Raw genomic sequence first — 24743 nt, 5'->3', positions numbered from 1 at the left:
CCTGCAGTAAAAAAAGAAATATATACAAATTATTTGGTCTGCCCTATAATTAGTACCAGTTTAGTTTCTAAATAAGCCCGACACAAAATGTGCCAACTTTGCTGTGGGACCTCTCAACTCCCCTAAACCTCTGTATTTAGCCTTGCATGCTAAATCCAAAGTCAAAATCAGCAGTCCTGACCTCCCCCAACACCACAACCATGACACCCTCCCTGCACCAGGTTGGTGAAACACTAATTCACAAGCAGGAGGGCAGCCAGGGGTCCCCAACCAGTGCATGGACATCTGAACTGCTAACAAACTGGAGTTTAACCCAACCTCTTCCCATTGCCTGGGAAAAACCCATTCTTGCTTCCATAGGAGACAACTGCAAGGGAAACACAATCTTGCATTTCAGGCCAACCATCTGCTGCATCATGCAGCCTGAAAGAGTGTCTCCTCCAGCTTTTTGGTCCCCATGAGTAAAACTAAAAACACATCCATTTTGGGTCTGCCCAGAGTGATTTTCCTCTTCTTTCCCTTTTAATTTGGCTGCCAAAGTGAAAAGCCAGCCAAGCACTTATTGCTAGGCTTTATCTCAACCTGCTAATTAGTGTGAATGCTGTACACCCCACTTGCAGTAGGAGTTTCCCTCACTGTAATTGTTGCATTATGGACTTAACAAAACCCCAAAGCCAAAAAGAAACTCAAACAAAGTCCACCTCCTACCCCAAATTCCCCATGACACACACATGGAGAAGGCACCTTACATTCATTCTGGGTAGACAGTCTAGCATTTTACTGGGTTTTCCCATTGCCAACCTACATGTACAGGAAAAAGCAAGACCCCTGCAGCATGAATCTCCACAGCAAGAAGGCAATTCCATGGCACAGGACGGAGCTGAACGTTACACTGTGTATTGGATGGGTTTGAGACAGCTTTAGGGTCACAAATAACTATCCTCCTCCCAGCATCTCCCAGCTCATCTTAAGACCCATCCCGAGACTAAGATCTCTGCAGGCAGAACTTACCTCCAAGCCTGCCTCACCACCCATTGCTCATTTGCAGAGGCATATTTGGATCATCTGAACTTGTCCAGTGTATCACAGTCACAACAGCAGGTTTGGCCTCATACCCATGAGCAACATACTCACATCCTCCAGCACATCCAGCCTGGGCAGCTCACAGAGCCAAGGGATCACACCCTACTAGGACTCTCATGCTGGAAGCTCCTCTGACAAGTTACCTGGCATCTCCAAGAAAATACAGAGAGGACTGAAAGCAGAAAGTTTTCCAGGGAAAGGATTAAAATTTGTGTTCTTCCCCTACTTCTGCATGAATTTCCAGATGACCTCAAAGGAATCATGAAACCTCTCCATACCTTCGCCTTCCCATTTTGTTCCATTAGGTCAGGAAACAGAGGCTAGCCTTGGGAAAGTAATTAATGACTAATTTCTTTTGAACATCCCCAGGAGTAGCTGCGATCCTCACAGCCACCCATAGCCTGTGTGGGGCTGGTCATTCCCCATTACTCATCCTTGCCCCAGGGCTGCTCTCAAAATGCAACCAGCTCCAGCTTATCCTGCTTCCTCTGGAGAAGGCTCCAGAAGAAACAAGGGTCAAATGCTGGTGCCTTGCTCTTAATTCTTAATTAGGCTTTAATCAGCCACTGGCTCTACAAGGCAGGCACTGATCCTTGCTATAGGAGAAGAGCTGCAGCCTGGGTTGCATTTACCCTGTGGTACTGGCTCGGTAGGAGCTGTGTGGCCCTGAGCTGCCTGGCATGTCTCCTGTGTTATGCCAACAGCCACCATTAGCTCTGCTACAACTCTCTGAAGGCAAGAGACTCTGTTGCAACACCATCAGCTGCCTCCTAAGCCCATCCCATGCTCCATCTCCTTTCAGCTCTCTCCATCAGCCCCACAAATGGCTTGGCCATTCTTATATCCACATGAACAGCTCATTTTTTAAAGGTTGCTCACCATTTGCTCCTCAAAGCTCTCCCTCACCCAGTGAGCAGAGATGAAGCCGTGGGTCCAATAACTCCATTATACATCCAAAGAAAGGAGTTCACATGGATCATAACATGGCTGTGCTGGACCCTCTAGCCAAGCCCCTTCATGTTGAGCCAATGCTGCCTGAATCCATAGGGAGAGCAGGGGTTTTCCAGCGAAACAAGCACCCTGTGATTGAAGGGTTTACATTGCAACAATAGCCAAAACCATCCCTTTGCTCTACATGTGCCATTTTCCCATGGCTTTAATAGAAGCCAAATCTAAGTGTTGCTGAGCAAAAAATGTGATGTGTGAGAAGGACCTAACCTGACTGCTGAGCATCAAATCATACCATAGAATGGTTTGGGCTGGAAGGGACCTTAAACATCATCTAGTTACAAGCTCTCTGCCATGGGCAGGATGACCATCCTTTAGATCAGGTTGCTGAGAGCTCCATCTAACCTGTCCTTGGACACTTCCATGGATGGGGCAGCTAGTGTTAGTAAGAGAGGAATTTTGCCCCCAAATCCATGCAGGGCACTCAGCCCTAGTGTTGGCACTACCCGATTGAAGGTGCAATTTTATGAACTGGTGAATGATCTACTGGCAACAACAGGAGTCTCTGGCTCACATCCTACTATTGGTATATGCTAAACATTTCTCTTTTCACCATTTGGATGACACAAAGAGCTCTAACAAAGTTCTCCCAAAGCACACCTAACTAGAATTACATTGCAACAGAGTCATTCCCTGCGTGGCTTTAAATGAACGATCTTAAAACCAGGTTTAAGAGGGCGTGTGGGCGACACGATGGCTGAGCTGCCAGGCTAACACTTTGTCCGTTCACTTGGCACGCCCAGGAGGCAGGACAACGACAGCATCAGGATCAGCACGCTCTGCCACAACCCTCATCGCCCCATCGAAAATCTCATGGTCCCCAACTACAACACCTCGCGCTGCATCATGACCCACCAGCCCAGCGAGGACGCCATCATCTACGTCTGCGGCTGCGTGGACGAGCAGGAATGCAACGACAAACTTATCTTTGAAAACCACACCAATGGTGAGGACTTGGGTAAACACTGTTCATGGGAGGAGACCACAGGATCATGGGATGTTAGAGGTTGGAAGGGACCTCCAGAGATCATCGAGTCCAACCCCCCTGCCAGAGCAGGACCATAAAATCTAGCTCAGGTCACACAAGAACACGTCCAGGCGGGTCTTGAAAGTCTCCAGAGAAAGAGACTCCACAATCTCTGTGGGAGCCTGTTCCAGTGCTCTGTTGAGCCTTACAGTAAAGAAGTTCTTCCCCGTGTTGAGGTGGAACTTCCTGTGCTGTAGTTTATAACCCATTGCCCCTTGTCCTGTCACAGGGCACAACTGAGAAAGTTTGTCCCCTCCCTCTTGACACCCAGCCCTCAGGTATTTATAAACACTGATTATTAGATCCTCTCTAAGTCTTCCCTTCACCAGACCAAAAAGCCCCAGGTTCCTCAGCCTCTCCTCACAGGGCAGTGCTCCAGCCCCTTAATCATCTTTGTAGCCCTCCATTGGACTCTTTAGAGTAGATCCCTGTACCTCTTGAACTGGGGAGTCCTGAACTGAACGCAGTATTCCCGGTGAGAACCACCCAGTGCTAATGAGAAATAACTTGTATTTCCAACAGAGCAGGAGATGCAGTGCCAAAAGGAGCTCTTTCAGCTCCTTTAACCTCTCTTTACAAAAGCTAGGTAAAATGTGCACCTCATTACTGAGCCAAGCATTTTGCTGCTAAATCATCCCTCCCAGCAATGACTCCAAGCCTTGGCCTGGAAACATCAGGTGATGGAAAATCCACCATCTCTCTCAGTACATTGCACCCTTCATCACAGAGCAAATCAATTGGGGAACCCAAAAGCTGATGTCACCTAACTTGAGTCAATGCTCTGAAAGCTTTACATAAATCATGCTGGAGCAAATCCTGCCTTGGCACACCCACAGGATCTGCTGGCATCCACCAGGGCTGCAAGCCAAAAGGGTGGTGATGCTGGGGTATGGAGCTTGGAACATGGCAGTGCCTCCTTGGCTGCTCCCCCAGGGATTTCTCCAGTAGCCTTTCTCTTGAGCAGGGATGGTCAGAGCTGCCCCACAGTTGTACACATATGTGAGCATGGCTTCTCGTGCCTGTAGGTGCTTCTGTCAATGGCTGGAGATCCAACAGGAGGTCTAAATCCACAGGAGGGAAAACTAAGAGGCAGCTGGTTTCTGTACCTTGGGAGGGTCGTATACTTTGGAACGTTTCCAGCTAGATCCCAATCTTCTGGGGCTTTGTCCAAACCTGCCCAACTCCAAATAGACCAGGATTATCCAAGTGGCAGTTGAGAACATGATCCATAACAAAAGCAAAGTGAAATCCCTCCAACTTTCCATAATTACAGAGCAGTGAGACACTGAGAATGAGCCTAAGCACAACCTGCAAGTCAGAGGCAGAGTTCCTGCTACAACACAGGGAGAGAAGACAAATCAACATCTAATGCAAATCTCAGAACAAACAGGCCACTTTTAACGAAGGCACACAATGCTGGATTTGGCAGGTCTTTGCTGCTTCCCAAGCCAAACATAACAGGTACACACACTTCTAGGGACAGTCAAACCCCAGAGCTGATTCTAGGATATGTAATTTCACACAAAAATGACAACTGGCTCATTGGAAATGCCACCCTCAGCAAAGGCTTCTAGCAACAGCCTCCTCCCCAGCCAGCACGTAAGGTGCTGAAATGCAGAGTGAAAGCAGTGATGGCCTTAAATAGTTATCTCCTCTTCATTTAGCTTGTGGAGCCAGCTTTGGCAAGCCTGGACTCAGAGAAGCCATTGCTTACATCCTTTTCTTCTGATTTAAGGGATCATTTGCATTTTAAATATTAGCTTATAGTCACCTTCAATGGTACAGACAACTGCTGAGCAGAGAGATACCTAGTACAGACCAGAAACTTCTCTGGTGGCTGAAGCAGGCAGTTTTGGAGGGGTTTCATCCAGTTTTGTGATTTCTCAAGCCCATCTTTCAGGTCTGGACAGTTGAGTGGTGCTGCTCTATCACCAGGGCTGTGAGAGATCCCAGAGCTCAGAGAGTGCCCTAACAAACACACAGAGGCATTGTTTCCTAACGCCGTGTGAGTAGAGGACCAGTAGATGCCTTGGGAAGATGCTGGGTAGGGTTGAGCGTGCAGAGTGCTCTCTACTCCTGGTAAACCTGGCCCTGGAGGTCCATTTACTGTCAGCTGCTCTATCACCAGGGCTGTGGGGGATCCCAGAGCTCAGAGAGTGCCCTAACAAACACACAGAGGCATTGTTTCCTAACGCCGTGTGAGTAGAGGACCAGTAGATGCCTTGGGAAGATGCTGGGTAGGGTTGAGCGTGCAGAGTGCTCTCTACTCCTGGTGAACCTGGCCCCGGAGGTCCATCTACTGTCAGCATTGAAGGAAAGACTCAGGCAGTGATGCTTGACAAGGTATGAGGTAACAGACTCAGGGTTATTGCAGGAACATCTATATTTCTTTCCACAGAAGGGGTTTAAGCACGCTGGAACTCCTCCATATCAAAAGGCTTGCCTCAGAAGGGGCATTCTCACAAAGGAATTTGCTGAAGTTACGTTAACTTCCCCTTTTCAGGACTCATGCACCCTTACAAATATCTTCTCTTGCTTTAGGGTGTCAGAGATGGGCTCTTAAGCGTGGGTTAAATCCATTAAAGCAGTAGGTGATATCCAGGCGTAAGGCTTTCCAAAACAAGCATATTCCTGAGCTAGCTATTGATTTATATCAGTTCAGGTTGATCTTGTGGTTTGAACGCGATGCCTATTTTAGAAACGCTTTCACAGCCTCGCAGAAATTAGCTGCAGCACTTTTTTTTTTAAATTTGCCAAGGAAAATAGCTAAACTCTCTGTTTTTCCAGAACCTGAATTATGAGCTGCACACACTGAGGTCAAGCAGCCAGAGTTTTGCTTATGGAATGATTCTTATCCCTCTTCCCTTGGGTTATTATACTTGGCAGAAAAAACCTCTGAGTAAGATTTTACTTGAATATCTCTACTGAAGTCAGCATGTTTATTCCAGGAATTGTGAACTTCAAAGGAGAAGACAATTATATGTTGTGTGAGGGTTAGGGCTTTTTGTGTGCATCCCTCCACCTCCCACCTCCTCCCCCAGCAAGGCTGACATAGGTTTAAAAGAAGTAAAACAAAAGTAGCCATGCCTGGTTGGTTGATTGGGGTTGGTGTTGCACTGTGTTGAGTAAGAAGATGCCTGACACGGTCATACATGGCTAGAACAATGCTGTCCTTTACACTAATTATCATGCAAAGCAACCCAACACTTCCCTGGGCTAGTGGTCATAGAATCATAGAATCAACCAGGTTGGAAGATCCTCCTCCAAGATCATCCAGTCCAACCTAGCACCCAGCCCTATCCAGTCAACTAGACCATGGCACTAAGTGCCTCATCCAGGCTTTTCTTGAACACCTCCAGGGACGGTGACTCCACCACCTCCCTGGGCAGCCCATTCCAATTGCAATCACTCTGCCAACAACTTCCTCCTAACATTCAGCCTATACTTTCCCTGGCACAACTTGAGACTGTGTCCCCTTGTTCTGTTGCTGGTTGCCTGGGAGAAGAGACCAACCCCGACCTGGCTACAACCTCCCTTCAGGTAGTTGTAGACAGCAATGAGGTCACCCCTGAGCCTCCTCTTCTCTAGGCTAAACACCCCCAGCTCCCTCAGCCTCTCCTCGCAGGGTTTGTGTTCCAGACCTCTCACCAGCTTTGTTGCCCTTCTCTGGACACATTCCAGTATCTCAACATCTCTCTTGAACTGAGGGGCCCAGAACTGGACACTGCACTCAAGGTGTGGCCTGACCAGTGCTGAGTACAGGGGCAGAATAACCTCCCTTGTCCTGCTGGCCACACTGTTCCTGATGCAGGCCAGGATGCCATTGGCTCTCTTGGCCACCTGGTCCTGCATGCTGCCCATGCCACCAGCATCCCTCTTGGCTCTCAGTGCACCACAGGGATCCAGAAAAGCTCCAGCCCCAACCTCCCTCAAAGCTGCTCCATTTGAGCCTTGTCTCATATGTATCACTGCTCATCCCACCCTGGCGTCCCTCGCCCCAAGCTGGAGAGCAGACAAGCCTTTTGGTGGCAGCAGCAGGGCCACGGCCCCCAGCACAAGCTGCGCCGTTCAGGCTCCCGCATCCTCACCTGATGAATGGAGCTGAACTGGAGACCCCCGCCGACCAGCCCCCTTTGTAAGTGCCTGCATCTGGGCTCCTTGCGGCCTTGCAAAGGGCTGTGCTTCATTAGAGGCTCTGCGGGTGCTTCTCCTCCTCCACACCTGCTGGAAATGAGCTGTTGCAGACCCGTGGCCTTTGCTTTCCTCCCCACAGGCTACTCCATGCTGCAGAGCAAAGAGGTGATCCCCGTGGCCGCCATCAGCCTCCTGCCCCCGCTGCTGGTGGCGGTGATGATCACGGTGATCTTCTACCTCTGCCGCACGCAGAAGCGGCGCAAGAGAGCCAAGGCGTGGGGTGGGAAGGCGGCACAGCCGCCGGCGCTGTCGGAGAGCGGGCGGACTGCCGAGCGGCAGGAGAAGATGTCCGTGCTGATGGATGAGAGCTCGGCCAGCGCCAGCCTCATCTGCGCCAGCAGCCGGCCCGCCGAGCTGCTCCCCATCGAGCTGGACGAGATGGTGGGCAAAGGGCAGTTCGCCGAGGTGTGGCGGGCCAAGCTGAGCCACAGCCGCTCCGGGCAGTACGAGACAGTGGCTGTAAAGATCTTCCCCTGCGAGGAGTACTCCTCCTGGAAGAACGAGAGCCAGATCTTCACGGACGCCAGCCTCAAGCACGACAGCGTCCTGCGCTTCCTCACGGCGGAGGACCGCGGCGCAGGGCCCCGCCGGGAGTACTGGCTCATCACTGCCTACCACAGCCGAGGCAACCTCAAGGACTACCTCTCCCGCCACGTCCTGAGCTGGATGGAGCTGCAGAAGATGGCAGGCTCGCTGGTGAGCGGCGTGGCCCACCTGCACAGCGACTACACGGCGTGCGGCAGGCCGAAGATCCCCATCGCGCACCGCGACATCAAGAGCACCAACGTGCTGGTGAAGAGCGAGCAGGAGTGCGTGCTCTGCGACTTCGGCATCGCCATCCGCCTCGACCCGGCCCTCTCCGTGCACGACTTCGCCAACAGCGGGCAGGCAAGTGCGGCCTGGGAGGGCACCCTTTGCAAACTCTCTCTAGGTTTCCTTGCAGTCCAAGTCCTCATCTAGAAATGCTAACGCCTCTCTCCTCTTTTGGGGCAGGTGGGCACTGCCAGGTATATGGCCCCAGAGGTCCTCGAGTCTCGAGTGAACCTGGAAGACCTGGAATCTTTCAAGCAGATGGACGTCTACTCTATGGCCCTTGTTTTGTGGGAAATGGCCTCCAGATGTGAAGTGGTAGGAGGTAGGAGTGTCGCACAGGGGTTGCTGGTTGCCATCTGCCTTTTTACTCTTCCTGACTGTATAGGGCACAGCTCACCTTGTGTCTCTGGAGGTGGCATGGTACTTGATGTGGAGTAGTTCAAGCCTCTGTAAAGAGCTGGCATCGGATCCTCCCCCAAGGTTGCCTGCCCAATGAGCAGTGACTGGAGAGCAGGACAGGACCTCCAGGGGGTCAGCTGGTCCAGCCCCCACTCAAAGCCAGCCAGCTGCCAGGTCACATCTGAGTCTGTGTGGGCGATGCAAAGCGAACCAAGCAGGAAGAGCCAAAGCTGCCTCCCCATCCCCAGCCACAAGCACTTTTTTCTATCAGACGACACCAGAGTTTATGTTGCAATGGGGACTTGCAGACTCCAGTCCCTGACAAAGCCATATCCCCCCTCACTTCCAAGAGCCACATCCTATCCGGGCATTTGAAATTGTGTGTAGCAGAACATTTAATTAACTGCCCTACTGTTAGCCCCTGTCTGCCCTTCTTGCCTGCTCCACTCTTCTCTTTTTAGCTCCCTCCAGTTTCCTCCCTATCCCACGTATTTGCAGTACAAGCCCAGAGGGATGCAAAAAGCTCCAGCCCTTGGCAAGAAGGCTTCCACAACTGCTCTGAGTGCCCCACACTTCACAGTGAGAAACGCTTACCAGGCACAGATGTCCCATCCATCTGTTGTTCCCAAGCCAGCACCCCACCATTTGTATTTCACCTGCACTCACATCCAGGCAGGAGCTGGCAGAAACCAGCAGGCCTCTCACCTCTGCAACAGGGAGTGCCTCCTTGGTCTCCCACAATACTAGGTTGCTCTTCTTTAAACGCAGTTTCCTCATCCACGCTTGCAGCAGGAATGTGGTTGCTGGTGCCACAGTCACCTCCTCCTATCTTTCATCACTGCAACGAATTTTACCTGTTCAGAACATATCAACCAAAGACAGATCATGTCCATTTAGTCTAGCTCTTGAGTTCAGGAAGCTGGTCAGATGGTTACTAACTCTGAAAGCAGCCTCCACATGAAACCCCCAGCACTACATATCTGTGTTCAAGTTCTAAGTTGCTTCCAGATCCATTTATTTTTGCAGACTGATAAAAACAAGTTTGCTCTCTTTTGGTGAACTACAGCATAGCAAAGCACTAAATGCATTAAAAACATCCTGTAATGCTGCTGTTGCTTCCTTGCAGAGGTAAAGAATTATGAGCTGCCTTTTGGGTCGAAAGTCCAGGAGCAGCCCTGTGTGGACACCATGAGGGATATTGTGCTGCATGGCAGAGGGCGACCTGAGATCCCAAGCAGCTGGCTGGTGCATCAGGTAAGTCAAGGAGTAGCTGGTTCAGAAAAGAACAATCCACCTTACTAAACCAATCTGAAAAAATATTAGAGAGTTGTAATCAGAAGTAGAGAGAACTCCTGGGCACTACTTCTAGCTCCAGTCTGGTCCTACAAGACCTATTTCCCTGATGTGTAAAAGCCATTGGCTAGGTGTACAGCAAAATTTATTGATCAATACTCAAGATCAGGAAGCATCATGAATATCAAGTGATGGCATTCAGTTATCTTAAGGGTAACAGAAGAATGGAGCACTGCATTGCAGGCTCTTCTGCTGAAGTAGGAAACCATTTGAGTTCACCCCACTCCTAGCCACCACACCTAGAAAGCTCTAGCTCAGAAAACATACAGACCCTTGCAAGCAGCCACCTCACAGCATGGAGGGAGGGCAGGAAGGTGCATCCAACCATCTGCCTGCTGGTTGTGGAGGTTTTAAGCTCAAAATTACCTCCAGCATAAGAGGTCATGACGTGGTATATAAGACTTTCACTCCTACAAAGAAAAGCAAAACAGGAAGCGTTTCCCTTGATGAAACAACTAGGAAACCCTCGTAAAGCTGAAAGCAAAGAACCTGCAAGGCTCAAGTCTTCTAAAGAGGAAGTATTTCATCAGCCTTCATCTCAGAAGGCCTGAAAGCAGAGTTTCAAGACAGAAAACATAACAAAGTGATCCAGAATAGAAACACTTCAGCAATTATGAGCAGTGCTTTGTTAAAGCCACCCACAAACACCCAGACCAACCAGCTCCAGAAACATGGCTGCCTCCTGGCCCTGACAGGGTCCTCTATCTCTCAGGTCCAATACTTTCTTCCACACACTGAAGGCACAAGGGGTTACAATCATGCTGACTGTGATTTTCAAATCTTGCCTGACACTTCCCAAATGGCACATGCCTTGTGGAAAAAACACCATCTGCTGACCAACAACTCGGATCATCTGAAAGACAAGCTGAAACATTGAGCCTCTTGGCTCACCCAGCCTTACAGCTTTCAGTGCATCATTTCACAGTATCCACCCATAAAACACACTGCTACTGCTTCCACCCTGCCTGGATAGCACACAAAGCCAGGCTTTCCCAAAGGAAAAACAGGATTTCATGATCTTAGGAGGCCATGTGTTCCCTACAACATCTCCTGTCAAAACCATGTTTGTCCAGACTCACAACTGACCCAAGCGGCCAAAGCTGCAAACAGCGCCGAATGTGTGGTTTCTGCTGGACCATCAGCCAGTTTCAGTCAGTGAATCCATTTCTGAAGTTCACTTAGCCTTTTTTCTTGATGAAGGAACTTCAATCTGCACTGGTGCATATTTGAAGCCTTCGAGCATTCATGTTCAACATTCACCTCCCAGGATCTCTGATAAACACTGAAACCACAGGGAAAATACACAGAGCCTTCAGCTGTCAAAAATCACACTCTGATAGCGCCTGATCGTAACTGTGCTGTTTGCTGAGCTGAAAAGAGGCTGATGGCAGTCACCTCTGAGAAATAACATTGCTGTAGTTGGGCTGGTCCAGCACATAAACAGAGCAAGGCTTATAAGGCAGTAACTTTTATTTGACCACCTGATGCCACTGGGGAAGAGGATCAGAAAAGCCACGTTGTGTTCCTGAAAGCTTGCCTCCGACTAATCTTAGCAGAGCTAGTAAACAACTCCTTGCAAGCCTGGCATTACACGATTTTCTGGGCATTTTGCAAGCAGGGCAAGGCATAGGGCACCACCATCTGCTGGGAAGCAGCAGAAAGCCACCGATTTGTGCCACTCCTGGGGCTGATGGCTTCCTGCAGGGGGAAGCAGCGTGTGATACCAAGAAAGGGTGACAAATGCTCACCTGAATAGGAACCACTCACCAGTATTTCCACCAAAGAAAATAAGCTTGATGCAGAACTCCAAGAGCTACTTCCACGTTTCAGCCACCAGGATCACTCTCAGTCAAGTGAGGACTGACAGTGGTGGCCGTGGTTTAAGACTTCCAGCAAGCATCAGCATTGTTTTCCCTGGCAGAGCTAACTCACCCAGCGTGCTGCTTCTCAGCAACACCACAGCAGCTGTTTGCAAGGCTGCATAACAAAAGCAAGTAAAGAAATGTATCCCCAGACTTTCACAGATAACTTACAAACACCCTCAAGCCCATGCTTCTACCTTGCTTCACACCCCAACACATTGCAAGACAAGTAATAGTCATTAAGGTCAGCTAAGTTCCCATATGTGGTTCATGAAGCACCTGAACACACTGGTCCTGACACAACACTGCAGGACAGAAAGGAGCAGTGGGTGCTTAATACTGCCACTAAAAATACACTTGTAAAAGTCAGCATCCTTTGGAAATCCGAGATACCAAATATAAAACCCAAACTAAGTCCACTTTATAGGCATAACAAGATGTTCCTGTTGTACCAGTCAAAAGAGCATCACCACTACTTACAAGCTGAACTGCGAAGAAGTGTCGTCATTTCATGGCAAAATAAGCACAGAAAATGTAATGACTAAACCATTTGACAGTGCAGTGTTCTGGTTGAAAAAGGGCTTATTTTAAAAGCTCTGCCTAAGCCAGCTCGCTTTTGCATGTTAACCAATTATCCTCAAATCCCTTCAACTAAGCTAATAAATGAGCGATGTAAGAGGTACTGAAACACACCATCTGTCAGTTCTGCTGCACAAGCCTGTTCTCGCTAATGTGCAACCACAATGGACAGAGGAGAGCAGCAAGTTCAGAGCAAGGTGCAGAGGGACAGATGACACATCCCTGTAGGCCCTGCACCTTCCTCTTGTGTTGGTCCACATGAGACTTTTGGGCTCTCTTAGTTGCAAATTAGGGAATGCACAAAACCCACTGAAAAACATGAAGCTTTATTTAGAATAATGATTTTTCCACTGTGTTGCAACCTTGGGTGACAATGATGCAAAAAGCAATAGCACATGGTAGGGATTATATAGGTAATGGAGGGTTCAACACAGCTTCTGGTGCTGTTACTAGCTTAAGAGTGAGGAAAAATACCAGCAGAACACTGCCATGTTGCTTCTAAACCCAAAACAATGAGACTCCTTTCAGAACACTACACAAATGGGTTAAAAAAAATATTACTAGGAGATGTAACCATTGTAAGTGAGAGGACTGAATGTGCTCTGGAGCACATGGAGAAGTACCTAATCCCACATACACCAAGGCACTATTTTGTGGTGAGGAAACAAAGTTCAGCTGCACAATACCATGAGTATTTGGCATGGTGCAGCCTTTCAGAAAGCTGCTAATAGTAGTAGTCAGAAGTACAAGAAGTTTAATTCCAAACTTACCTTAAACAACTCCCTCTCCTCCATCCAGTTTTAACAGCCAGGGTTGAAATCCAGAGACCCAGGCTCAGCTGTCAGTCTGCAGGTCACCATCTGCACCTCTACTCTCCCTCTTGATTTTGATCTGAACAGGTAAGGCTGAGACAGGAGACAGAAGGTCCTGTTTCCTTCTAGCCTCCGTTTATGTCTCACAGTCAACAAAAGGCAACTTCCAGGTGGGATTTCCAGGGAGTGTGGAAAATACCTGGGACCAGACCCCAGGTGAGCAGAGGCTGCTGCTCCCACATAAGCAATGCTGGTAATGGTGCAAGCACTGGCACTAGCCACAACTCACCAGCTCTGTTTCCTCCTATGCTTGTCTGGTGAAAAAAACCCAGGTTTCTGCAGGAGGCTGTCAGAAGGGTGTTAAATGACTGTGACTGTGTTAGGTTAGCTTCTAGCCCAGCTCCTCCTGCCTTCAGATCTTAATTTCAGCTCTTCTGACTGCAGGGAATGCGTTTTCTGTGTGACACCATCACGGAGTGCTGGGACCATGACCCCGAGGCTCGCCTCACTGCCCACTGTGTGGCCGAGCGCTTCAACCTGATGGCACAGATGGACTGCGACGACATCCTCAACAACAACACGGACAACGAGGCCAGCAAAACTGCTTCTCCAGACGGGGAGCACCAGGACAGTGACGGGAACAGAAATACACAGTGACACAGCAGGCAAAAAAGCCTCATCAGGAGGAACAACAGGATAAGCGAGAAGCATTTAGCTCATAGGAAAAGCCCTCGATGCGTTTTTAACAAGTGGAACTAAGATCTAGTACATAACTTATTTATATAAGGCCTGTTTCCTCCCACAGAGTGAACTGTGGAATCCATATTTTGGTTAAAGCCCAACATTATGTATGAACTGGTTTTGTACTTAAACTTTGAGTGTATAATGATGCAAAGCATTCATTTTGTTGTTTTTTAAAATAATAATGTTTAATCTTTTATTAATAAGCACCTGAGTTCCAAGTCTATCTTTTGAAGTCCTTGCACGTGGCCATCATGAGTTTCTCTTCTAACTGTTCTCGCCACAGACATTTATCACAGTATCATCAGGGTTGGAAGAGACCTCACAGATCATCAAGTCCAACCCTTTACCACAGAGCTCAAGGCTAGACCATGGCACCAAGTGCCACATCCAACCTTGCCTTGAACTGCCCCAGGGACGGCAACTCCACCACCTCCCCGGGCAGCCCATTCCAGTGTCCAATGACTCTCTCAGTGAAGAACTTTTGAGACAATCCTCAATCTTCCTTTTTTTAAACAGCCTCCACGCACATAAACACACACACAAAAAAAACCAAACAAACATGTTTTAGCAGCAGACAAAAACATCTTGAGATGTAGCACACCCTCGGTAGAAGAAAGGCTGGCAACTCCAGAAAATTGCTCATTGGTCACAGTCCTTAATACAGTGCAAAGATAACCTGCTTGCCTCCTAGCAAAAGCCTGAGTTGCTGCAAGTCCAGCAGACATCTTTCCACTGGGGAATTCCTGAGTGTACTCGATAGTTCAGATGGGTGCCTGGAATCTCATCAATAGGAAAAAGAAGTCACCAGTGCAGTCACTGCTGTCTCTACTTTAAGAAGTCTCCATAGAGGATATTTAGATACTCTTTCCCTGTATCAGCCCGGTTTCCAGCCTCCTCTAGCCAAACGGTTTGTGCCACAGTAATACTGTCAACAAAAACGTGTTGGCAAATTCTTCTTGCAGCTCCCTCACATCCCTCTGCCGTGTTATTCTGCCTGAAGAAACGTGCCCAGGCAGAACCAGGACCTTAACTCTGCAACCAGCAGACCAAACCAGACTGCCACGGAAAAGCAGTTACGGAGAGGTGAGTTGTATCTTGCTCTGAACTCTGGCACTGTGCAAACTTTAATCCCTCCATTTTTGGGAGCAAAAGATAATAAACCTCCTTACTAAGAAGCCCAGCAAGCCCATATCTGACACTCACAGAGTTAGATCTTTCAAGATAGCATCAGAGAGGAGTTCACTGCTTGGCAGCACACAGCTGCATGGATCAATATGAGGAGAAGGGAGAGAAATCATACAACAGCCACAAGCTTTCTACAACCAAGGCTGCCCAGCATGGTGAAGGGAAGCAGATCTGCAGGAAGGTGTGGGTTTTCTAAAATATACATAGCTGTGACAGCAGCACTCCATACAAAAAGCTTGTCTCCTCTTGCTATTGTTTTCATCTCCTTGGACCATTTCCAGAGTTACTAAGTGAAAAGCCTAACGCAAAATTGTTCCTGAACCCTTTTGAAGATGGATGGAAGGGGAATGAATGCGATTCCATCAGACATAAGTAATAACAATTCACTTCAGCTAGCATATATAAGTCTTCACCCACAACTGTGACCATACACCTTTCAATGTCACAAATCCCCCGCCTGGCTGCTACCTCCCATCATAAGATTTTCCAAGCTAACCCTTTTGAACCACAGCTCTGCTGTGCATATATTTGAGGGAAGCAGAGAGCATGGAGCAGATTTCCTGACACAGAGGTAAGAAACTACAAGAATACACTGAACTGCCCCCCAGGCTGTCCAATCTTTCCTTCTTGTAATATTCACAGCAGAATTTCCCATTTCTGTCTGTTTAAAAGACTGATCTGTTCCTCACCACAAGTTGACTGCAACAGAGGAGCATCATCGTCTGCAAACTAGATACTGAAGGCTGCATGTCTGATTCTGATGGCTGAAATCCAAATTCTCTTGGGGAGACAGAGACTTAATCCTAGGCTTTAGAGTTTATACTGTAAATATGCTCAAACCCTTCCAAATCTATTCCACTCCCCATGCCTACAATTTTGAACAGTCCAATTTACATACTGCAGTTTTTCCTCTTGAGAACCAAGGCCAGAATGAATCTTTGAGGACTAACACCTGAATGCCTGTATTAAATAGGAGTGGCTTGCCACACTGTTTTCCGTGAGCAGCAGGGCATACAGCACCTCTGAAGAAAGGCCCTTATTTAAGCTCCAATCTGCTAATAACTCAAGGAGCCTAAAACCACTTCCACTTCAGCGGACTCCAATCAAGCCAAAAAAGACAGAAGGGAACATAAACCAAAATTCTGTATTTTGTTATGCTCCCCATTGAACCACTGTGGTTCTAGCAAACATTTACATAGGAAACAGCAGTAAGCCCTTCCCTTCACTCCAGAAGGTACAAGATGGAAACAACAGCAGTTCTTTGGGAGAATCAAATCTGGTTAAAAATACACTTATTAGTCCTCAGAGTGCTCACAACTCTCAGAAGAATCATATAAACGTCTTAAAATTTAAGCTGGGTATTCAGTAGCTAGATATTTTTTTTTCCCAAATCACTCTTCTCAACGATTCCCTTTGTTTCTAGAAGTTATGATGCAAATTTCTAGTTACTAAATCCACATCAGGAAGTCATTCCAGTTCTTGTGATCATCTGAGCAAATGCAGGCTTTAGGCTTTTTTTTTTCTTTCCTAGCAGCTTCTCCACGTTAAAAGAAATAATTTCATATATTTTAAAAGGCTTCCTCAGTGTTGAGTCTATTTTTACATACCATAATTAGTAACAGCTTTCTTAGTGTGAAACCACAAGCATAGCAGATGAGGTGGAAGAGAACGAACTTGACTAGCAATATAAGGAACACAAATGGGTTTATGGTCAACGTGGGAGCTCTTCACTCTCTTTTACAGCCATCATCACCATGACAAATTCCCAAATCAAAATTTTAAGCAGTGCTCAGTGACAGAATCATAAGTCTGTATATTAATATGCACAAGTGTGATCCCAGGAGTAGGCTCAGCTGATACAGGTTTAGTTTCTGCTCTGATGACTGCCATATTAAAAGCTGGGCCTTGCACCACTGCTCTTGCTATTGGCTTAGAAGCAAATCTGCCATGGAATCGAGATAAAACAACTATGAAACAGCAGTGTCGACTTACTTTCTGTCCCTCTAGCATCCCCAGTTTGGTCCATGTAGCAATGAACCATGGAAGTTCATGCACTGACACCTTGCTTTTTACCCCAAATCCTGGGACTGGCTGAGGAGCACACCAAGTGTGCCACAGACCCAGGAACAAAGAGGAGCTAATCTCAGTTTTCTTCTTTACTTTTTTTTCTGACTTAAACATGAAAATGCCCTATGGACATCCCAAACTAGGACAACAGGATGGTTGTATAGATAATCACAATCAAGACAGCAGGACCTAAACCACTCTTCTCCTGGAGAACAGTTACTGCTCAAGTGCACAGTGCCAAAATATCCCACGGTAAGAGCCAAGGAAAGCCCAGACAGTCAGATCTCCAGCGTAAGAGATAGTAACAACCTGCTCTTCCTGGTCACTCTAGGAAAACAGACAGAACAAAATGAATCATTTTGTAGTTTTATTATCCCCACCCCAACTTCTCACAAATGGACTATGACTCGCGTTGAGATCCCAGTGCATTTCACAGCAAAAAAAAATGTACAAGAGGATCCAAATCGTTGTGCATAAACCCAACTCCTTTTGTGCACAATTTACAGTCTGTGTTGGAAGTTAACATGGTTAGTTAAACCTTCTGATGCATTCTTATGTTTGTATCTTCTCAAGACGTCAAGAACATCTTACCAAATCACACACTTGTGAGTTTTCATGATGCTGGGTCAGGTGCAGCCATTGCCATGGCTGGGAAGTGGCAGATAAATGTTATATACACTGATTGGAAGACTACATCAGAAGAAAAAACAGATTAAGGCACCACTGTTGGAAAAATTAAGGTAGCTTGTAGTTACAACAATAACGAAAGCCATTATAAGTACTATTCTTAATTGCCAGCAATTCTTAGACTTCAATAAAGTAGTATAAACCAAAAAGCCAACAAACTAAAAACAACCCAACGAACAAAGGATGTTTGTACCTGAATACAGTTTCCTGATATCTGATTGTGTTCCAAATTAGTTGCCAGTCCTCGGTATAATCAGCTTATTTTGTTGTTTGCCTTTTTTTTTAATGGTAAGATGAAATATCAGGACCTAAAGTCCATGTATTCACAGGTCACATTTCACTGCTTTGTTCTGAATAACACCACAGGAGAAAACCCAAAACAATCCAAAGCACAGTTTGTAACACTGATGTACTTCACCTCTGAGATGATTAGATGGGCAGAGAAATCTGAACACAAAATTGTACGTTTTCTGCTCATTTTGAACGCCTCAGTCCTCAGGAAGGGGAGGTGGAGGAGGAAAAAAAAGAAAAAAGAAAACCAAGGCCAAACTTCATTATAACATGAGAAAAATCCAAGTCACTCAAAGAGATTTAATAAAATTAGGAGTCGAAAAGTGTTCAAATTACTTTTCCAATTCAAGTCAATTATTTCAAGTATATTAAAACGTTTCAGAGGAAAAATTTCTCCACGGTTACAACTCTAATTGCTTTTATAAATCCATAAAAAAGAACGGCAGTCTCTACACAGATCCCACACTCCTCTGATGCATGCACACGCTCTCTGAAGAAAAAAAAACACAGTCACCATGATCCAGTTGTTTCTTAACACTGATTTCAGGCACTGCTTCCAAACACCCCTCCAGTTTTCGCCAAAAAGGTTAATCACTGGGCATAAAAGCAGCAATTTTTTTGTTGCTGTTGTCTACATGGGTACTGAGCAGGTTTCAGTCATTAAAGAGCTTGATGCAGATTCTGAAAGAGGTTCTCACATCACTCCAAAATCCCACAGCTCCTTCTTCTCTTAGGCAGCTTTTGCAGTCAGATCTATTTAGAAGAATCTTACACAATTCAGATAAAATCTTTTGCATTGTACAAAAAGCAAGTTGGTTGAATGTACCTGGCAAGTTTGTCTCTACAACTCTGATTTTTTTTGTTAACCTTTTTTTTTATAGCTTTAAAGTGCCCTAGTATATTTATTTATGCTCATTTAAACTTCCACAATTACATAAAAAGGGGACACTCAGTGTGATTATTGTGTTTTTAGAGACAGAGGGAAAGCAGAGGAAAATCAGAAAAAACTCATCTGAAAGCAGCTTTTCTAGTTAGTGTCCATTTGCTGAGTTTGTGCAGCAGAGATCGTTTTCCAGAGGGGTTTATGATAAACCCAGCCATCTCCCTGTAATTTTGAAAGAGAAAATATGACTATTAATAAAGCCCTGGGAGAATTCCCATCATGCAAATATTAGACTAATATCTGTGAAAACCAGAGGTACATAGTTTATACCTTTAATTCCTACAGATTAAGAGACAGAAATCAACACTACAGGCTTCTGAGACTACCTCAGAACATGTATGGGCTTTTGCTGAGCCATGGCCCCCTCTGGTAATTGATTGCTCTTGTAATTAACCCAGAGGAAAAAGCCACTCTGCTCAACTCCATGATCCAAATTACTTTAAAAAGCCAAACAAGAAGCCAGCAGACAGGCAGCTATCCAGGATTATCATCTACAAACACAGCTCAAGTGCTTATCCAGAACTGAAGTAGCTCAGGATTTAAACATTTTCTGAGCAGACCTGTATCTCAGATTAATGACAGAATTTCACCTCTTCTAAATGCAGATACTAACACCACAAATATCTGTACCTGAGCTAATCATACTAACATGGATTTAGAGAAAAAATCCACAACTTTATTGGAGCCAGCAGACAGTTCTGAACTTTAAAACACAAAATCTAGAAGAAACACAAGAAAAAAAAACATTGGTGTGCTGTAAACCTTTACTAGGTCACAGATACATGAAGTAGTAGTTACACTACTGCAGTTTAACAGATAAAGTTTGCGTTAAAGGAGCAGCTAAACTTCTACAGCAGAAATTTTAGTTGAGTCCTCTTCTTTTGCAAAGGGCTTAACAAAGCTCTTTACACAAGCAGGGTTTCATCATCTGGATCTCAAGGAAAGCCTGCTTCAAAGTTACCATACTGGCAGCCTGTAGTGCACCTTACTGAAAAGTGTATTATTATAACCACCATTACTGAAGTATAGATTAAACCATTTAAGCAAATAAGCTTCATCTGGAACATAATTTACGAGAACAAATGAAGTGCTAAGATGAGAATGAAATCATGTTCCTTCTTGCTAACAGTACTATCTTGGGTTCACATGCAACCCAAAAAACACCACAAACCCAGACCAGAAGTAGTGATTTATATTTTTTGAGTATTTACCATTATAGTCTACTTATACACATACAAGTAAAGCTGTTTTCCACATAACACATGGAAGCGCCTGGTGAAAGAAACCAGACCACAAAACAGACAAATATTTTCTTGCAAAGGAACTGCAAAATCCAAGTGTTTGAGAAGTGAAGGGTAAAGTCACATGGTTACGTGTTTGGGAGTGTTTATGTCACCTTACTCCTATGGCTCCCATGGAGCTAAACTAAGGTCTAAGACCAGATATTCTATTTTGGAAGGACACGGACCCATATGTGCACCTGATTTTACTGTAGCTCTGCCTTTACCAACTAACCACTTGAGAACTTACTTCTTTAAGGAAGTATTTAGTACACCATGGTGTTTCTGTTTCAGCACGAAGCCTCTCTTCATTCCTCTGTCGTTCTTCAAGGGCTCGCTTGTGCTCCGTAGCTTTATCGATGTCTCCATCCCGCAGAGACTCTGTTACATGCTGCCACAGCCTCCTACAAAACAAATTATCTTTACTTTTCAAAAATGTTTTCTCAGACTGCCACCTTGAACTCCAGGGTCATTACCTGCAGTTTGCCCAGAACAGAAGCAGCCTCAAACCAACTCAGGCTAGAGCACAGGTGGGAAGGACTCACAGTTGAATCTTATTGCTACACTAACAATCGAGAGCAGATAGGAATGTCTCTGAGGCGCTGACTGGGCCAGTCTAATGTCTGTTTGTATATCCTTTAAAGCTGCTATGGCAGTGTTACTTAGCATGAAGTTTCTTGTGAGGAGCTCCCTTGTAAGCAGCTGCTCTGCTATGTAGCTGATGGTTAAAAACAACAAACAAGGTGGCTCTGTTGTAGCAGGCAGTTTATGAACTCCTAAGTCAGCTCTGCCAATGAGCGAGAAGAGACAAGATAAATAAGCACATGGCTGCAATTTGGGTTTTTGCACTTATTATGCACTTGGGTTTTCTTGTTTATTTAAATAAGATCACTGCTGCTAAGCATCATCCACAAATCATATCTACATCTGCAGGTTTTCCTAAGATGTTCAAGAGATCTGCTAGGACACAGGGTCAGACAACAGCAAACACACTCTACCTAGATTCAAATGGTCCTTGCTTCTCGAGGGGCCGGACTCGTTTTCTTGTCACAGACAGCTTTGTCAAGTCCACGTATTTTGTCTCCCCGTTGCTGTAGGTGAACTCAAGCATGCTGTTCCATTCTCCTTGCACTCTGCACACCACTGTGTTTGTACTGTTCTGCTTCACTTCACCTGTGACTCTGGGAAAGGAATTTATTTTTAGAAATAAAGGCACCTGAGGACTATTCCTTGCACAATCACTCAATTCTGAATAAGTTTTCAAACTGTCACACTTCTTTGTGAAATGTTAGTTACTTGAATTGTAGTTGCATGGAGGAGCTGCTCAAAAGACCAAAGTGTCTTCTAATCATTGCCCTAGTTCTCTGTTTCCCTTGAAACACCAGTTACAGCTTCAGCTTAAACTTCTTTCAAACCTTTTAACAGAACTGAAAGTGAGAAAGAAACTAACATAGGCTGGTTCACATGTAAAAAGCAGTTGATGGTATCCACTTGAAACATCAGATACACAGTTCAGACTTCAATAAAAATTAAACTTCTTAGGAAGAATGCATCCCACTACCTGCTGGCATTTTATGTCAAATCTTTACATGTCAACCATCTCCACATGCAGGTAGCCTCATTAAGTGACTCTCACATAAGCAGTAGACACACAAAGCAGAAAGTAAGGTAAGAGGCTAGGAATCAGGCAAATTGCTTTTCTTTCCTGTCTCTACAACAAAAACGTCTGCCAATAACAGGATATTAACAATCTCTAATATGCAATACTTCAAAGCGTTGCACAGATGCTCAATTATCACCATAGTTACACACACTAATGCATATTTTTCTTCTCAACATGAAGACCTGTCCAAAGACCTCCCAACATTCACTTCACTCTGAATCAAGAGGTAGAAGCTTACTGAGGATTGCTAGACAAGCAATTTGCCACCTTTAAACAGAAACATTCTTCTAGAAAGATGAAACAAAAGAGTCTGCACTCTATGCAACAAGATTTGAGACATTCTCACTGGTAAGATGCTTCAGGATTCATAAAAGGCAGTATCTGCAGCTCAAACTAAACTGCAATTACCTGTACAGAAGCTCTCCACAACACATCACTCTCTGGCACTCAAAGTACATTTTACATCTGCTTTCACACTTAACTGCAGCTGATAACAGCTACGTTACACATCACTCCTTTGCTCTTCAACAACTGCATACATAAGAGCAAAAAGCAGCACTTTGGTGCTCCCACCCCACCCACATTGTGTGGCACCACAATGAGAGGAAGAAGGGAGCACAGAACACATAGATGCCCCTTCTCTCTTTCTGCACACACCAGTCACTTCCAGCTGCGCCTGATCTTCCAAGTCTGGTATCAGAACAGAGAAATTAATTTCTCAGGCAACAAAATCACAGGCCAGACCTTCCTGTACAGAGAGAGATACTGGATGCCGGTCAAATCAGGCCTGTGGAAAAAGCTCACAGTCAGCTCAGAGCAGGAAGCAGCAGCCAGGGTTTCTGCCACATCTTGCACATGCAGGAGGCAGCTGGAAACACATCATGGTCCAGCAGCTCAAATCTAACTTAATCTCATCCAAAAAGCAAACTGATAAGTATGTGCTGCTTGTGCACAGTTTTCTACTGTAAGATTTTTTTTTTAATTCAAGACTCATTTAAGAAAACAGGCCAGAGTTGGAGCAACATGAGCAACAAATGCATGTTTACATTCAACTATTGAGTTTGGGGGTTTTAGTGGAAGTTAACAAGCACTTAAGTGTTTCTGAAAACAACTGAAAAAGCAGGCAGCAAGGAAGCAGCCTTCATTTTAAGCTGTTTTTTCACGTGGTGACATCCATGCCTTAAATCTTTTAGAGGTGATGGAGTCTTTGTGCCACTCCAGAGAGACCTCTGAACATACTGAACCTACAGGATGACAGAGACCAGCCCATTTGGACCCTGCCCACATATGCAGTTAAATTTTCACAACTTTAAGAGCTTATTTTTTTCCCAAGCACCATGTGGCTACAATGTTAGTGTACAGTGCAGTCCAGTACAAATTTCTCTCTGCTCAGTTTAAAGTGAAGTTACAGCACTTGCTTCCAAGGTGCAGTATTGAGCTAATACATTACAGTCTCACTGCAACCTATGTTTCACCCAGTTGCATTGCTCTGTGGCACAAAACCATTCACAGCATTACAGATCATGTCTGCCTGAACTAACATTGCTGATAAAAGTCTGCCAGCATTTATTTGTAAGCTTGCCATGACTGACAAATGCCTAGCTATGTGTTATCATCATCCTCTATTTCATCAAGCTAAAGAGGTAGAGAACCAAACAGACAACATCCAGCTGAGGTCTAACAAGGGTCACTAAAAAAAAAAAAATCTATAGCATTGTCATAGCAACTCTCTTGTGCTCTGTGTAACCATGACAACACTGCTGCTTCCCCATCAGAGATTCTTTTGGCAATGTTCAATCAGCACCATGTCAAATTTTCACTAGTTTCAGCACCTTGAACGTATCTGTCTTTAAAAAGCCTCTACACTTGTGTCTAATTTCAGAGAGACAAATAACAAAACAGCTTCCAAAATTAACTCCCTGAAATGAAATTGCATCCTAATGCCTTTTGTTTTAATGGCACAACAGGAGCTATTGTAAGGTGGAGGAAAGATTTTAAGCAACTGAAAAAAAAAATCCCCAATGATGCATCATTTCAAATCTGTCACAAGTTTAACAGGGCTACATGTCAGCTGCACTTCTCCAGATGCTACTGGGACAGGGGAGTGATGCTTGAAAGTTAAATTCAAAGCATGTATGAGAATTTATGGGGCAAAGCACCTGAAGCTGGGAGTGATGGTGAGGTTTCTTCTGTTTTCCTTTAAGCAATACATACAGCCTTACCCTACAGATTCAGAAAAAGTAATGTAGAGAAGACTGCCAATTTTTGGCTCGCTGTGAGAGCAACCCATCTTTAAGAAGGTTCAATGTTCCAGGCTGTGACATATTTCATTATTCTAACATATTTAAGAAAGGTTGAAACAAGCACCACCCAGATAATGACTGAGCACAAAATGCTCTGGAATCAGATATTTTTTGTGCTACTACTACTTAATTTTCTCCTTTCTCAGTTAATTGCACAAGGCTGATGTGCAGCAGTCTTTCTACAAAATAACTGAAACCGTCTATGTTAGTGAGTTTCAAAAGTTTTTGCACCAAGTGTGCAGATACTTCCTAGAATCTACTAGAAATAGCCTGAAGCACACCTTCCTTTACCTTAGTTTTTACACATGCATCCTCATGAAGAATTACCACTATATGAATTACCATTTTGTCTTAAAAATAGAAGGCTTTTTTTTTAACCTAGAGATCTTCTATACATTTCTTGAACTTGACACTCTTATGTTTCTTATACAGAAATCCTAAGAGCATTAA

At 45.4% G+C, this 24743-nt stretch overlaps 2 protein-coding genes across 2 annotated transcripts in view; one reads left to right on the top strand and one right to left on the bottom strand.

Moving 5' to 3' along the window:
• The window catches only part of LOC135182490 (TGF-beta receptor type-2-like), a 34977-nt gene extending 20900 nt beyond the window's left edge, over window positions 1–14077 (top strand). The window contains exons 3-7 of the mRNA XM_064156635.1: window positions 2835–3037; window positions 7392–8200; window positions 8306–8447; window positions 9651–9778; window positions 13575–14077. Of these exons, the coding sequence (XP_064012705.1) occupies window positions 2835–3037; window positions 7392–8200; window positions 8306–8447; window positions 9651–9778; window positions 13575–13787 (1495 nt within the window). The 3' untranslated portion in view covers window positions 13788–14077. The remainder of the gene's footprint in view (window positions 1–2834; window positions 3038–7391; window positions 8201–8305; window positions 8448–9650; window positions 9779–13574) is intronic.
• A 3403-nt stretch (window positions 14078–17480) lies between these two features.
• OSBPL11 (oxysterol binding protein like 11) overlaps window positions 17481–24743 on the bottom strand; it is a 46779-nt gene continuing 39516 nt past the window's right edge. Inside the window, exons 11-13 of the mRNA XM_064156559.1 lie at window positions 21326–21508; window positions 20578–20731; window positions 17481–19209 (exon numbers count right to left, since the gene is read on the bottom strand). Coding sequence (XP_064012629.1) covers window positions 19132–19209; window positions 20578–20731; window positions 21326–21508 — 415 coding nt within the window. The 3' untranslated portion in view covers window positions 17481–19131. The remainder of the gene's footprint in view (window positions 19210–20577; window positions 20732–21325; window positions 21509–24743) is intronic.

The sequence above is a fragment of the Pogoniulus pusillus genome, chromosome 2 (genome assembly GCF_015220805.1).
Source record: "Pogoniulus pusillus isolate bPogPus1 chromosome 2, bPogPus1.pri, whole genome shotgun sequence".
Classification (NCBI taxonomy): Eukaryota; Metazoa; Chordata; class Aves; order Piciformes; family Lybiidae; genus Pogoniulus; species Pogoniulus pusillus.
The sequence above is the reverse complement of the archived record's forward strand: the minus strand, read 5'-3'. Positions and strand labels throughout refer to the sequence as shown.